Raw genomic sequence first — 16,545 nt, forward strand, 5'->3', positions numbered from 1 at the left:
TTTCCTTACCATCGCCGCCCTCTGCCTACTCTTCTGAGACAATTTGATATGTCCTCACATATTTCATACTCATTTCTCTAATCTTCGTTTAATTCTTTAAAGCTGCTTTGCGACAATGACCATTGTTAAAAGCACTATATAAATAAAATGTTACTGAATTGAAATCTGTCTGTGGGAAGTATACACACAATCATTCACCAACACCACTTGCACTTTACAGGAAGTCGGCTGGGGACTTATTGTCACACCCCTTGTACAGTCGCCCGTAAAGGAGCTCCTGGGAGGCCAACGTTTCAGACATAAAGCAGGACGCCAGATCATGGCTCTGGCATACTGAGAAATTGTTCTTTATTAATGGTGTTCAAGCACTAGTAAAAGCCTAGGTTAAGTGCATTAGTGTTCCAGAGGATTATATAGAAAAATAAAGGTAAATTTGAAACCGGTGCCAGTTTGACGCCACTAAATGCAAATATTGTTTATGGAATAATGACTAAAATAATCTAGGACTTTAGTGCTTTATGTTCTGTCTGAAGCTTTAAAGGGATTGCTCTGACCAGATAATTGGTGCTTAGCAGCCATTTGTGTTCACAGAAATCAAAAATGCACACGACGCAGGAGAGACTGTGGATCTGTCAAACGGTGAGACAACCGAGGTTGGTTGAACCCCGCGGAGATACAGAGGGCCGACTGTACTATGTTGCAGGTGGTATGAGAGTACGCTCCATAGTGTAGTCTTGAAGATGAAATGTTTCCTCGTTACACGACGTTAAAATAGATTTTTACTAAAAATCTTATTTACTCTGCCATTTAGAGCTTTTTATTTTTATTTTATATGGCTATTGACGACTATGTGCTCGCAACAAATAAAAAAGTCAATTTTAAAAAACACTGCAGTAAAATTAGAAAACAATTCAAAAATATACATTTAAATTAAATTCGATTACTTTAATAGATGCTGCGCTCAAGCCTTGTTTTGCATTCAGTATAATTTTAAAGTAACGTTTGGATTCAGACAGCATGTTTTTTTTTTTACATTGGGCCATTTTATTATTATTTTTTTTAAACCCAAGCGTCTTCATGATGTCATGTGTTTTACTTTCTTCATCTCCGAAAATAAAAAACCAACAAAAGGTTCAAATAAATTAAGATCTGGTCATTTGTGTGGATGGACCGCTCTGGTTTTTACCAGCATTGCATTATTATTATAATTTTTCTTAAATATTATCAGTCTTTGTTCGGGATCGTAATTTATCTCCTTGCTGTAATCTCACATTATTTCAATACAAACTAGGAAGCCATTAAATGGCTTAAAAAAATAAACAAACAAAAAAAAAAGGTAAAGCTTATATTACATTTGCAAATGTCATAATTGTATTACTGTATGTAGCAGAAGCATAAAGGCTCGTCAGAAGAGAAATAGTGCTAAAACCTTGCTTCTCCTATGCTCATGGAAACTTATACGGTTTAAATAGGGCTATTAGACCTAATTTATTGCTTTTCACAGAGTGCAGTCAGTCTGCAGTAGATCGTGAGTTTGATTTTAGCCAGCTTGTTATTTTGCTATTTTATGTACATTTAGGTGAACTTTTTAAGACTGAACATGCTTTATGTGGAGATTTCACAGCACTCAACCTTCAATTTGCATTCGACTACTGTGTATTGCAGCGAGATAAAAGGAGCCTTCAAAACAACAGAAGCGTCAGCTGCCGATGTGACGTTTGTTTTTTTCGGGAAAACAAAACATAAAGGGCATCATGTTTAAATCGAACGTGATCGACTCAAAGGGACACATTCATTAAATTAAAAATCACACTCCCTGATTTGCCCTTCTAGTTTGCCGGTCCCTGTCCACATCCTCCCTCTTTCGTTTCCGTCTCTTTTCCTTCCCCTGCTTCTCCAGGGCTGTTCGAATGCGTGCTAGGATGTGTTTTTTGGGGAATTTTAGAGTGGTGCACCCAAACTGGCTTACTCCTCCTGTATCTCCTGGTAGTTTCTCGCGTCTCTGGACCCAGCTCCTCCAGCCAGGCTTCCAACAGTACACGCTGTCATAAAACCGTGAGCCGTTCTCGCCGCCCAACACGTAAATCCTGCGCTTCCACCTTGCGACGCCTGCGGCCGCTATGCGCCGTGGCAGGCCTGGAAAAACAACTGGACTAGGAGCACGGTCGCTACCGCCGCCTCCAATTCTCTCGACTCCGGCCATGACGTCCCGGTCGGTCCCTACAGCCCTTCCTTCGCGGAAAAACAAGACGCGGCCAGTCGCATCTAGCGGTTCCAAGTGGGTGTAATTGCCGTCCAGAAATTTTGCAGCGTCGCGCATGTAACCGCCCACGGCGCACACCCCTCCACGTACCGCCACCCCTCCAGCGAGACAGGTGGCCCCGGAATCGAGGCCGATGCGATTCCAGGTCCTTGTAGTCGTGTGGTAGATAAGCACACCGGCGTGAATGATGGCCCTGTTCTGCTCCAACGTGGCGCCTCCAAGCAAGTACAGTCGGCCTCGAAGAGTGGCGCAGGCAAAAGAGCGCAGCGGCAATGGCAAACGTGGACCAGGTGCCCATGTTAACGTGGTAAGGTCGAATGTTTCACAAGAATCAAGAAGTGCTGATCGATTGCAGCCACCCAGGGCATAAAGAAAGTTTCCTGAGCCAAGGAGACCAAACATGGCACGTGGTTGCTCCATGGATGGCCGCGATATCCACCGATCCAGAACTACGTCATACTCGTGCATAGACGACGAAACCTGGCCCGTTCTTAAAATTCCACCGGCCACAAACAGCCGACCGCCGACTGCCGTGCAGCCTGGGCACAGCAAAGAACCCAGGGCTGAAAGTTTCTCCCACTTTCCAGTGCGTGGGTCAAAACAATCCACTGTATAGTCACTCTCTCGTAGAGCTTCGTCTTCCCTAGGCTTAAGGTCCACGCAAACAATCTTCTTCTCCAGCATGCCCTCTCGGGGTCTCAGAGGACCCCCCATACTCTCAGTTCCTGCCCTCGGGCCAAACTCTTTGCAGAGCCGTCTGCTCTCCTCAGGAGCCAGCAAGCCTGGGCGCAAGTGGCGGAGCAGGGTCGGCATGTGGGAATAGCGTTCAGCGGGCCGGTGCTCGGCCCAGCGCCGCGCCGCGTCGTAGACCTCCGTCTCAGACTCCACTCCGAGCCGGTCCGACTCCAGGAGGCTTCCTAGGGTGCCCGGGTCCAACAGGAGGAAGTCCCGCTGGCGTGACACTCGAGGAAAATGCTGAGCCACCAGTCTTAATGAGGCTCTGAGCAGGAGCTGGTCGTGATGCGAGCGTGCCAAAGAGTACATACCCAAACAATTTTCCACAGAAAGGTGCTCGAAAAGGAACCTAAAGAAACAGAAATGTAATTTTCTTCACTAATTTTGCACACACTATGATACAGTGGGGGAAATAAGTATTTCATCCACTTACAAAGAAATGAAGCGTCTATAATTTTTATCATAGGTTTATGGTAAACGATTGGGACAGAATATCAATCGAAAATCCAGAAAAAAAAGCACATGATACAAATGTTATGAGTTAAGTTGCATTTCAATGAGGGAAATAAGTGTTTGATCCCCTACCAACCAACAATAATTCTGCCTCTCACAGACTTGTTATGTGCTCCTGTGGTACACATATTCATTTAAGAAGGTGCTCCTAACAACACTGTAGTATGTGTATAAAAGCCACCTGTACACAAAATCTCTATCTTCCATTCAAACCTCACCACCATCGGCAAGACCAAAGAGATGTCAAAGCACGTCAGGAACAAGATTTTAGACCTGCACAAGGCTAGAATGGGCTACAAGACCATCAGCTAGAAGCTTGGTGAGAAGAAGGCAACTGCTGGAGCAATTATTTACAAATGGAAGAAATACAAAGTAACCATTAATGGCCCTATATGCAAGATTTCGCCTTATGGAGTAAGAATAATCATGAGAAAAATGAGGGACCAGCCCAGGACTACACGGAAGGAGCTTGTGAATGATCTCAAACCAAACAAACCATTGGTAACACAATATGCCTGCATGGATTGAAATCCTTTAGCGCAGCAAGGCTTCCCCTCCTTTAAGAAGACACATGTACAGAGCCGTCTGAGGTTTGCAAATAAACAGAGAAAGATTGGAATAAACCGCTGAAGTCAGCTGAGACCAAAATTGAGCTCTTTGTCATCAACTTGACTTGCTGTTTTCGGGGGAAGAAAAATGCTGACTATGACACTAAGAACAACACAGTCCCTACAGTCAAGCACGGAGGTGGAAACATTATGCTATGGGGCTGCATCTCTGCTAAAGGTACAGATTCACTTTGCTGCACTGAGGAGCCAATGGATGAGGCCATGTGTTGTAAAATTTTGGATTAGAACCTCCTGAAGATGGGTTGTGGATGGGTCTTCCAGCATAAAAATGACCAGGAGTGGATCAAGAATAAGCACATTAAGGTCATGGAGTGGTCTAGCCAGTCTGTAGACCTTAATCCAATAGAAAATTCACGGGAAGAGCTGTAACTTCGAGTTGCCAAGCAAAAGGCAAGAAACCTTTAGAGAAAATCTGTAAAGAATAGTGGATCAAAATGCATCCCAAGATGTGTGCAAATCTGGGAAACAACTACAAGAAACCTCTTCCCACTCTCTACAAAGTACTAAGTCATGTTTTGCTTGGGGATCAAATACTTATTTCCCTCATTGAAATGCAACTTCATTTATAAAATGTGCTTTTTCTGGATTTTTTGGTGGATATTCTGTCTCAATCCTTTACCATAAACCTATGATAAAAATTATAGACCCTTTATTTCTTTGTAAATGGGCAAACTTAGAAAATCTGTAGGGGATCAAATACTTATTTCCCCCACTGTATAAAAAAACATTAAATATATCTTTTCAGGAAAAACCTTGAACATAGGTGTAACTTCATATCTCACTGACTAGAGTCCATCTGCTTACATTTTATCAGCTTCCCCCTAATCAGAACAGAACAAAATGAAACTGTTACCTGGAACAGAGATTTTGCAAGGGCATAACTTGAAGGCGGTTGGCTGCCACAAACAAGTCCTCTGCCGTCTCGAGGCTGAGCCCTGCTTCTCCCGTGTAGACGAACTGGATAACCGTCTCCATGACTAAAGGAGTCACTTCCTCCAGACGGATCTCTGTGAGCCGGGACTCTACCAAGGGGCTGGTAAACATGGCACGGAAGTATGGACTGACAGCAGCCAGAAGAACCCTGCAACAAACAATTAAAAAAAACTTTCTATACATAATCAATATACTGTGTAGTAAAGACAGGGAATTTTTTTTTTATTTGACTCCAACATAGATTAAAAAAAAAAGACAGGATTACATCAAGGCACAGATCTGGGAAGGGGTCCAGAAAAATATCAGCAGCACTGAAGGTCCAGATGAGCACACTGGCCTCCATAATCCATAAAAGGAAGTCGTTTGGAACCACCAAGACTCTTACTAGAGCGGACCGCTTGGCCAAACTGGACAATCAGGGGAGATGGGACTTGGTCAGGGAGGTGACCAAGAACCCGATGGTCACTCTGAAACAATCAGGCCTGTAGGGTAGAGAGGCCAGACGGAAGCCACTCCTCAGTAAAAGGCACATGACAGCCCCCTGGAGTTTGCCAAAAGGCACCTGGAGGACTCTCAGAACATGAGAGTCGACATTTATTTGCTGAAGCCGCTTTGGAACCAATTACAGCATCATATCTTTTGAGTATGATGCTACAAGATAGTTGTTCTTCTGGAGGGTTTTTCTCTTTCCACAAAGAAATGCTGGACCTCTTTCAAAGTGACCATCGGGTTCTTGGTCACCTCCCTAACCAAGGCCCTTCTTCCCAGATCGCTCAGTTTGGGTGAGCGGCCCGCTCTAGTACATGTCCTAGGGGTTTAAAACTTCTTCCATTTATGGATTATGGAGGTTACTGTACTTCTCTGGACCTTCAATGCTGCAGAATCTTTTCTGTACCAAATTGTGGAAAAAGTGAAGCACTGCGAATAGTTTCCGAATGCCCTTTTTACGTGGCAGCTGATTTCACAAAAAATTTACCCGGAAACATTTGTTTCTCCGGCGCTGCACACTTGCGTAACTGCACTGCACAAAAAACCTGCGTTATTTTTGATAAGGTGTAGCAGTCTGTTCGCCACAGTTTTGTTCGGATGATACTTCTCACCAAAGACTTGGACATTACTCCACTTTGGAGGCCTTTGTAAAACTGATGCGGACCGACGCACTCGTGTCTTCTGCTCAGTCGATAGCGGCAGCTTGGGATGACGATTTTTGGGTCATCTCCCGAGGAGGAATTTGTAAATAGAGACAAATTTTAACGTGTTAATTTTGAGTGTTGATTAGCATTATGAAGAAGACTATCTTGTGTTTTCAAAAGGTAACAATACAATGGTTTGAGCCATAGGTATAAAGTTTTTTTTTTTTAGTTGACAGGCTTAATCTAGTTTACCAGCCCAGTCGCATGCTTATTTAATTATTTCTGCTATCGGCGGGAAAAAAAACAACAACATTATCTCCTGATACTTTGACCTTAAAAGTCCATACTTGGATTAAATAGAGAATTGTTGGAAAGCAAGTAGCAAAGCTGTTAAAATCAATAAACTAATTACGCACTGCTTTTCTTAGCATTTTCAACATATACACTGCCCAGGGGAAAAAAAAAAAAAAAAAGTAATCGCCTGGATTTACCTGAGCAAATAATCAAGAGCCATCCATTGGATAATTACTGCAGTGATTAATATGGTTTAGCTGGAACGAGTTATTTAAACCCAAACTGATGCAGTGAGGAGCTCCACATTCATTAATCAACCTTGTCAGAAGACAAATCCTGTTGGTCGTGGCAAAGATGTTACTCTGAGACTCAGAAGGGTCAAATTATTGTCCTGCATCAAGCAAAGAAAAGGGCTAAGGAGATTGAAGAAACTCCAAAATGAGGTTTAGAATTGACCACAGAGGTGCCAGCACCGGAAACAGTCAAGAACACGCCTTCCTTGAAATTACAAGGGACTGAATAAGAACCCGAGTAGCCTGTGTGGAGAGAAACGGTTGAATTCTTCTGATTTTGTAAAGAAGAAATCAACAAGAGTGAGTAAGGTTAGCGATGTGAGGGGAAAATTATATTTAATGCATTTTTAGTTGCTGAGTTCTCCTTGTATGAGGTCAAAGTAGGGGACCTGTCTCATTTGCTCGAAACAAATACAACAACAAAAACGCAGTGACAAAGGGAAATTTTTTTTTTTTTCATAAAAGCTCCCCTCTAAGAGACAGTGTTTTAATCCTGGTCTAAAGTCTTACTCAGTGACCGTGTTTACAGGATCCAGGAAACCCACCTGTGACACATGAACTTCTTTCCCTCCACAAGAAGAGTAACATCACACAACTGCTGAGCGTCAAGAAGCTGCTTTAAACCTGAAAAAAAAGGTGACAGTTCATGGATGTGAAAATAATAATAATAATAATAATAATAATTGTTACAAACAACTATGAGCGGGCCCAAGCACTCTGCGCAATCGCCATCGGGGCAGGCACAATTTAGAGGGGTTATCCCATTACTATTATGACATAATTTTAAAAAAGGGATAATTTTATGTTTAGACCTAGAAAAAGCCAGAGATGCCGAAAAAATTCACACCATGATGTCACTCAATGTGATATGAAGTTGAAGTATGAAGTAATGAAGTTATTAACCACTTTTCAGCAACACAGCATTGGTCAAAAACACTGCTTATACGAAAGGCCTAAACTTATCATGACTTTTAAAAAATGTAAACTGTACTGCTAACGGAATATGACAATGATGTCCGAACGCGTGGACAAGAATGCCTGGCTCGCAATCTCCCATCCAGGTCATCCCAAAGGTCCTTGATGGGGTTGAGCTCGATCAGGGCTCTGTGTGCGGGCCAGTCGTGTTCTTCCACACCAAACTCGTCAAACCAAGTCTTTATAGTCCTTGCTTTGTGCACTGTGGCTCAGTCATGTTGGAATAGTAAAGGGCCTTCCCCAAACTGTTGCCACAAAGTTGAACGCATAGCATTGTAAAAGGTTTCTTAATGTGGCGAAGCATTAATATTGACCTTCACTGGGGATTGATTCAAACACCTGGGTTCAACAATTAACAGGTTTGGCTCCAAATACTTGTGTCCACATATTAAAACACAAAAATGCAAAAAATGTAAAGAAATGCAAAAAATGTAAAGAAATCCTCTTGTCTTCAAGGGCTTAAATGAAATGTGAAATTATAAAAATAGAAATATCAAATAAATCTAAATATTGTGTTAAAGGTAATACGCATGTGTTGTTTGTTGTATGTAGTTGAGCACTTTGGTTGTTGGTATGGTTGTTGTTGTCACTGTTAAGTTTGTTAGTCTTTCGGGCTGCTCCCATTGAGGGGTCGGCACTGCATCCCAGTGGCAGGGGTGGGAATTCAAACCCGATCCTTTCGCAAGAAACTTTTTATTTAGTGATTAGGGCTGTGCTTAAGAATGCCACTCTCCAGTTCAAGACCAGAACTGGTCTCTGCATGATTAGGGGCAATGCAGAAAAAAAAAAAAAAAGAAGTTAGACAGAAATCCATCATGGATGTCTTTTCTTCATTGCCACTGTCTCTAAGCCGTAAGGCATCGCTGGTCTCAACACTGTCTTGAACACCTTTCCTTTCATTCTCGCTGGCCTGACTCTTTTATCGCACAACACACCTGACACTTTTCTCTACCCATTCCAACCTGCCTGCCTGTTCCGCCTCTCCACCTCCTTTCCACACTCTCCGTTGCTCTGAACCATGATCCTAAGTACTTAAAACCCTGCACCGTCTTTACCTCTGCACCCTGTAGCCTCACCGTTTCACTTAGGTTCCTCTCATTCACACACATGTATTCCGTCTTGTTGCAGCTAACCTTCATTCCTCTGCTTTCCAAAGCCTACCTCCATCTCTCTAGATTTTCCTCCACCTGTTCCCTGCTCTCGCTACAAAGCACAATGTCATCTGCCAACATCATTGTCCATGGAGACTCCTGTCTAACCTCATCTGTCATCCTGTCCATCACCATAGCAAACATGAGGGGGCTTAGAGCCGATCCTTGATGCAGACCCACCTCCAACTTGAACTCTTCTGTCACACCTATAACACATCTCACCACTGTCTTACAGCTCTTATACATGTCCCGCACCAATTTTACATACTTCTCTGCCACTCCAGACGCCCTCATACAACACCACAGCTCCTCTCTCGGCACCCTGTCTTACGCCTTCTCTAAATCTACAAAAGACACAAATCTAACTCCCTGTTACCTTCTCTGTACTTCTCCATCTGCATCCTCTAAGCAAATACTGCGTCTGAGGTACTCTTCTACACGTTGACGCTTCCTAAAACCTAACAAATGAATACTTTTTATAATGGCAAGTTAGAGTTAGTGTTTGGTCATCACGTATACATCATTACTGCACTATGAAATTCTTGAATCTTCGCACATCCCTGCTTCTTGTTAGTACGCTGGCAAGAGCCGGGGCTCGAACCGTCGACCTTCGGAACGGTATCTCAGAGAAATAACGCACCAAGCCACCACCGACACAAAAAAGGGAATCACACACACGTGGTCAGGTGTCCGGTCTCACCGTGAGTGATGTACTCTCCCAGCGGCGTCGTCGTGTCATCCGGGAAATCCTCTTCCTCCGAGTCGCTGTCCGAGAGGGGCTCGCTCCCGGCGCTGTCGGCGTCCTGCCACGGTCGTGGCTTCCACGTCACCGTCCCGCCTTTAACTCTGTTCATCTGTAAAGAGGAGGGACACACTGTGAGAACAAGCCTGAGAAACTCACACCATCAGAATAGGGCTTCTCTAGATATCTAGGACTGACACCCTAGGTGAGATAGGTCTAATTAAATAATAATAATAATAATAATAATAATAATAATATGTACTATGTAATGTTTAGTTTTGATTACCCTGATGTGTGTGTGTGTGTGTGAGCTGGTTATTGTCTCAGTGTGAAGGTAAACACGCGGATTGTGTTCCTGAAGGATCCGCAGTAAAGGCGAGGACGTCACGATCGGCGCTCAGCTGCGCTGCCAACCGCCATCCCGCGTGCCTGCGCCGGCTCTGAACGAGCGTTAATCCGCCGCTGATGTCGGACTCGACATGTCTCGGTGTGTCTCTAACCTGGCAGAGAGAGAGAGAGAGAGACCATCAACTCGTATCAACACACACACAGACACAGACACTAACGCGAGTACGCACTCTGTCTCACACACACACGTTCTATAGACACGATGTAGAACAGATACTCACTCGCAGCCGGACACATTACACTCCCTCTCTCTCTCTTCTCTCTCTCTCTCACATACACACACATTGCTAGTTAGTCTAGCGATTTTCTTGGACCGCCATGCCGGAATTATTTTCCTACCCGTATTTTGACACATTCGGGTTCTCCGTCCTACGTTTTCTGACGTCCAGCCAATGAACAGCACTCAGATGAACCCGAAGCCAATGAAATCGCGGTGCCGTTTGACCGAACTAACCAATCACAGGACGGAAAGGCGGGGTTATATCTCAATACAGGTGAAAAAAAACAAAGAAACCCCGGAGCTACAAAAAACGACTTCCGGTTTCGCAGCGCAAGTGGAAACATCGAGCGTTTCGCGAGAGGGTTATTGGTATTTATATTTTTATTGCAGTATAGGATGAGGGAAACGTCATGGTTATTAAATAAAAATGGTTAAAAAAATTTAGTAAATAAATAATAAATTAATAAATAAATGCACAATTGAACAATGCGACTAATCAACGCCAGGGGGCGGGCAAGGGAAAAAATATGTCATGGTAAAGGTTTTTTCCTTTTAATTTTTTTTCTTTTGCCTCGAATAAAACAAAATATACAATATAAAACAACATAGCCGGTAAGGATAAATAGGAGCAGTAAATAACAAATAACAGAAAATAAATAAATAATTACTTTTTTATTTTGGCCCAAAACACAATTTTAATTTAATTTTTTTTTTTTTTTTTTTTTTTTACAAAATTTTAGTTTTATTTTTTCATTTGCTTTATTTTTGCATCTATCTATCTATCTATCTCTCTCTCTCTCTCTCTCTCTATATATATATATATATATATATATATATATAAACGTTGTTTTTGCCCAAAATTCAGTCCAAAACAACATAGCCAGTCAGGATAAAAAGGAGCAGTAAATAAATAACAAAAATAAAAAATTAAATAAGAATACATATAAAATACATTTATAAATTAATACATACATTAATAACACTAATACACACTTTAAAGGATCACCAGAAGTAAAAACTAAAATGTATCGTATATAACTCACATAAGTGTAAGATTCTGAAAGTTTTGGAGTTTTTTTTCTTTAAACTTTATATTTTCTAAATATCTTATAATGTAATTTTTAAGACAGGAAAGAGTGATATACTGTTATTGGATTTACATTTATGAATAAAAAAAATGTGGTCATTATACAGTAAATATAAATTTTCCTCCTCCTCTCCCATCTTGAAAAAGAAAACAAAAAAGAAAGAAGAAAGAAAAACAAAAGCCAGGAAGCAGACCTGGAATAAAAACAAGAATGTCTTATCAAAAATGTTCAAAACAAATGCACACTGGTTTCAGGAGGAGACGTACAGGAAGCACAGCTAGTGATGATATCCCTCCTTAAATCTTAAAGTAAGAAAATATTTGACAGAATAATATTTATACAGTAATTTAAATTTGATTTCTCTTTTCTTGTTAGCTATAAAATATTTAGAAGGTAAAGTCCAGACTTTTCCACAAGAAATATTATTGAGAAAACAGTCCTAGTATGACATCACATGAGTTAAAGCGACAGTGTTGAAGTCCTCACACACAGCTTGGTGAAGTCAGTTGGAAGCTGTAGGAGTAAATGCATCAAGGTTCGTCTTATCTTCAGTCGCAGTCCTGAAAGTCTTTGGGTTTTGGACGGCCTTGAAACATTAGATAACAGTCTTCTGTTTCAAACAGAAACGAGCTATCACTATGCAGTCTAAGATTGTAAGGATTTCTTAAATTTTGGTAGACCCCCTTTGGTCTACTCAGTGCTCAGTCTGTATTCTGCTTGTCCTGGCCAGGGAACCCCTCAGTGAAAAACACAAGTCAGTGCTCAGTGAGACGTTCAAAGTTTATTGTGGAAGACAGGAGTATATATATGCGCGCGCACACACACACACACACACAAAGGACCGAAAAGGAGGGCACAGGAGCGGTTACATCTGGTCTGGAAAGTTTATAAAAGATAACGTGAAGAAGAACAGGAGCTTGGGAACAGTTCAGCAATTATGAGCTTTCAGCAGTTTTACGACCCTGAACATAGATTATATTAAGGAATGTGTTTGCAGATAGCAAAGTGTGTCGAGGTCAAAGAAAGAAAACACTTCGTTCTCATTCACACATAATATCATGTAACAACATGTTTACAAGTCTGAGCATCTCATTGATTAAATGTAAAAAAAACAACAACAAATAGCTGGCACACGCAAAAAACTGAAGTACGTTTCAGATTTATTGTGGCTTTCCTTTGATTAAAACTAGACAGTGCAAATTCAACCTTTTCAGCCATATTGTCTTACTAATTTTCCCCAACTGGATGGCATCAAGATATGAAACAGAATTATCTGTGAATGCTTATACACGAAAACGAACAAGTCTTGGTTTACGAGTATGCATGCGCTTCTTGTTTTGACGCCGAGCGTCACATGATCACAACTGAGCCAATGGTTTTTCTCGCTTTTGTGCTGCGGAATTGTGGGTAAACGTCTCCCTTGCTGGGCCTTAGTGCGCGTCTCTCACTGGTATAACTAACGTCCGTGCACCCGTGTACTGTTTACTATAACACTGACCACGCGTGTGCAAAGCATTTTTTGTGTGTATGCGTGTGTGTACAGCGCGCATGTACTGTTTATTACAACACGTGTGCGCGCGTGTAAAGCAAAAGAAAGTCTCGTTAAATAGATAATCTCTCGTTAAATAGAGATTATCTATTTTTTCTCTCCCTCTCCGTGTCAGCCCGCACTTTGTGCGCGCGCGTCATTGGACACCGTGCTCCTTCACACACACACTTTAACTAAGACAGTGCTCTGTCGCGATTCTCTTCAAAGGTAAAGTGCAGGTTAATTTGTTTTATTTTTACTTTACAGCCATGCTTCCATTAGTGTGTCACTCACTCGAGTGTCAGAGATGTTTTTTGTTAATTTTCCCAATTATGTGGTGCTTCCGTTAGTGTGTGTGAGAAAGTTGTCCTGCACAAATAAAAGAGAAGAATGGGTTACTGTATTTATTTTATTTTTTTAAAGGTAAAATGCAGGTTAATTTGTTTTATTTTTACTTAATATTTTGTATGAATTATTTTTCATTCCATGGGCTGTGGAATGAATAATCTGAGTTTCCGTTATTTCTTATGAAGAATTTTGCTTTGATTTATACATGTTTTTATTTATGAACACACTTTCGGAACGAATTATGCTCGTACTCCAAGGTTCCACTGTATTATATTTGTATAGCGGCCCCTGCCGTCCAGCATTCCACTCATGTTCCAACGTAAACGGACACACCGTTTTAAACAGCTTTCAGACTCCAACTGACAAGCAAAATGGGAATGTGAATCAGAAGTAACTTTATTAATCGTAACTGGATTCTACACGAGGTGTGTAAAGCTACACACAGTTATCCCTGGAAGGGCTGGCTGTTCAACAGTTTCAATTTTCAATTTTATTTATCTAGTGCTTTTAACAATGGTCGTTGTCTCAAAGCAGCTTCACAAAAAAAAAAAAAAATCATTAAAAATGAATAAAAAAATAAAAAATAATAAATTGTGTGTGTGAGAAAAATGTGTCTAGATAATGAGATGAATGAATGAAATGTCTCTGATGAGCAAGCCAAGGGTAACGGCGACGGCGGCAAGGAAAAACTCCCTCAGATGGAAATAGGAAGAAACCTTGAGAGGAACCAGACTCAACAGGGAACCCATCCTCATCTGGGTTATAACAGATAGAGATGATATAACATCATGTGTGTTATGCAGCTGAAAGTACAACAGTGCGCTATATCGAAGCATGTTCATGGAAAGTTGACTGGAAGTAAAGAGTGTTTTAACAAACAGTGAACACTGTAGCTTTAAAAAGATCATGCAAAGCCGATTTACGAACTTCCCAAGGCGTGGAGTGAGGCTGGAGTCGGTGCATCAAGAGCCATGCGGTGCCGCGTCATCTCTTGGTGTTCGGTCCACTTGCGTTTTATCAAGTACGAAGTTAAAATGCAGTGGCGGTTTAAGTGCACTGCATGCTTCCGCCTGCTGGCGATATTTATGGAGATTTTCTTCCCCAGCAGGACTTACCACCTGCCTACAGTGCCAAAACTACCACTAACTGCTTTACTGACCCTCATACACCATAAACACCAAAAAGAATGTTTTGTCCAAAGATACCTCACATACCTGCACAGAAATGCAAATCACTTTACAAAACAGGACCTTCACACTAAGAAAACTTACCTTTTGATCCACCAACATATTACAGTCTGGATAACATGGCAAGAACTGAGCAAAACCTTACGAGTGCTTTCTCTACAGCATCTGCTCTAACGTTCAGAATTAAACACAGCTATGATTTCTTTCCATGATGCAACTTCATCAAGAGTTTAAGTGATCTCCATTCATGAATTATTTTATTTGTTCATTTTAATCACATTTCTTCTACCAAATAGACAGCTCAGCACAATTCTTCCTGGTTTTTGGGATGTGTTCGACAGTTGTTAACCCAGGGGTAAGAAAAAAAGAAAAAAAAAAAAAGTGGTAGAAGTCCACCATTTAAATAAAAGTAAATTTTATTTTCATTTGTAAATCAAATTCCCAGAGACTGGAAGAAGAGAGGTTTGGGGAAACATGTCTTCAGCTGGTGTTGGTCCACTGTGTTTTATCAGGTCCAAAGCCAAAGCAGCATCTACCAGGAGATTTGCTTCTCAAGCCTTGCCATCTGCTGACAAGCTTCACGGAGATGCTGACTTCCAAATTTCCAAAAGTCAGCAATGTCTCCTGGAGCCATTAAAAAAAAAAAAAAAAAAAAAAAAAACAACCACACAACTGCAGATTCCAATATCAGCTCAAACTGTTTTATGCAAGCACAAGTTATAAGGTAGAGCCATTTTACAAATTCGGAATGAAGCTTCCAGCTCAGATGAAATTGGTCAAAAAATTCATGAACCATCAAGTCACAGGTCTGCCATGAACTTGAAGCTGCTGGAACACCAGTGTCACTCTCTACTACTCATCACCACTCATCATCTATATTGCTTTATCCTGTATTTAGGGTCATGGGGTGCCTGGAGCCTATCCCAGGAGGCTTAGGGCACAAGGCAGGGCACACCCACTCATTCACACACTACGGGCAATTTTTGGGAATGCCAATTAGGCTAACCTGCATATCTTTGGACTGTGGGAGGAAACCAGAGTACCCGGAGGAAACCCACCAAGCATGGGGAGAACATGCGAACTCCATGCACACAGAGACGGGAATTGAGCCTGGCCGGGAATCGAACCCGGACCCTGAAGGTGCAAGGCGACAGTGCTAACCAACGTCACCATCCAATAAAGAAGAAAAAAAGCCTTCTGAACAAACTTTTAATCCAGGTGTATTTTGGGAGGAGTAAAGATGAAGCATTAAACCCCAACACTGTACGAGGTCTTAAGCACAATAGTGGTAGCATTATTCCTCAAGACTGTTCTTGTTCTTCTGCCAGGCAGGCGGCCTAGATAAAGACCAAAGAGGAGATTTTATGGATGCAGTGAGAAAGGACATAAACTTAGTTGGTGTGAGAGAAGAGGATGCTGAGAATAGGGTTAGATGGAGGCAGATGATTCACTGTGGCCAAGTAGAGGCTAAGTTTTTGGAGCTTCAACCTTTCAAATCACCACAACTACCAGGTTCTTCCACAGTATCGAGGAGCAGTCAAATGTCCAGCCAGTATTCTGCCAAAAGCGTCTGCCAGTGGCAAAACTTGCTAAGCGGCGTTTAACGGGTACTGTATTGGGTGTGCTACATGAAGATATTTGCAAAGCCTGAAATAAATTAACTCTTATGGCTCTTTTAATTAATGATGGATGGAGGGATGATGCTGGGCTTGGGCTCTGGCACTGCATCCAGTGGGCTGGTGCATTGTGTGGGAATTAACCCCCGGGCCTTCTACATGGCAGGTGAGAAACCCAAACACTGAGCCACCAATCCCTGTTTATGTTTCTGATCAGTGTACCTAAAAAAATCTGAACAAATATTAATATTTTACAAACAAAGCAATATGCACAACAGTTTTAGTTAACTGACAAATGATAATACACGACCATGCTGATTTAATTTAACAAAAAGATCCACATGTTTACAGACCAAAGCTGTTTAGGTGTCATATTAGAAAAACTTATATTATAATTAACTTATATACAAATTTATATTTGTGTTTAAGCTTTACGTTTTCAAACTCACCTTCGGGATTCCCAGCAGAGCAAAAAGAAATGCACTCATG

At 41.6% G+C, this 16,545-nt stretch overlaps 1 protein-coding gene across 1 annotated transcript; it reads right to left on the reverse strand.

Moving 5' to 3' along the window:
* Window positions 1–621: 621 nt before the first annotated feature.
* Window positions 622–10,429, reverse strand: si:dkey-260j18.2 (uncharacterized protein LOC325231 homolog). The gene is made up of 6 exons (XM_053506700.1): window positions 10,291–10,429; window positions 9,948–10,161; window positions 9,620–9,773; window positions 7,339–7,417; window positions 4,994–5,221; window positions 622–3,347 (listed from the first exon to the last, which is right to left on the reverse strand). The coding sequence occupies exons 3-6, from the start codon at window positions 9,771–9,773 to the stop codon at window positions 1,808–1,810; spliced, it is 2,001 nt and encodes a 666-aa protein (XP_053362675.1). The 5' UTR covers window positions 9,948–10,161; window positions 10,291–10,429; the 3' UTR covers window positions 622–1,807.
* Window positions 10,430–16,545: the final 6,116 nt, after the last annotated feature.

Source organism: Clarias gariepinus, chromosome 11 (genome assembly GCF_024256425.1).
Source record: "Clarias gariepinus isolate MV-2021 ecotype Netherlands chromosome 11, CGAR_prim_01v2, whole genome shotgun sequence".
Classification (NCBI taxonomy): domain Eukaryota; kingdom Metazoa; phylum Chordata; class Actinopteri; order Siluriformes; family Clariidae; genus Clarias; species Clarias gariepinus.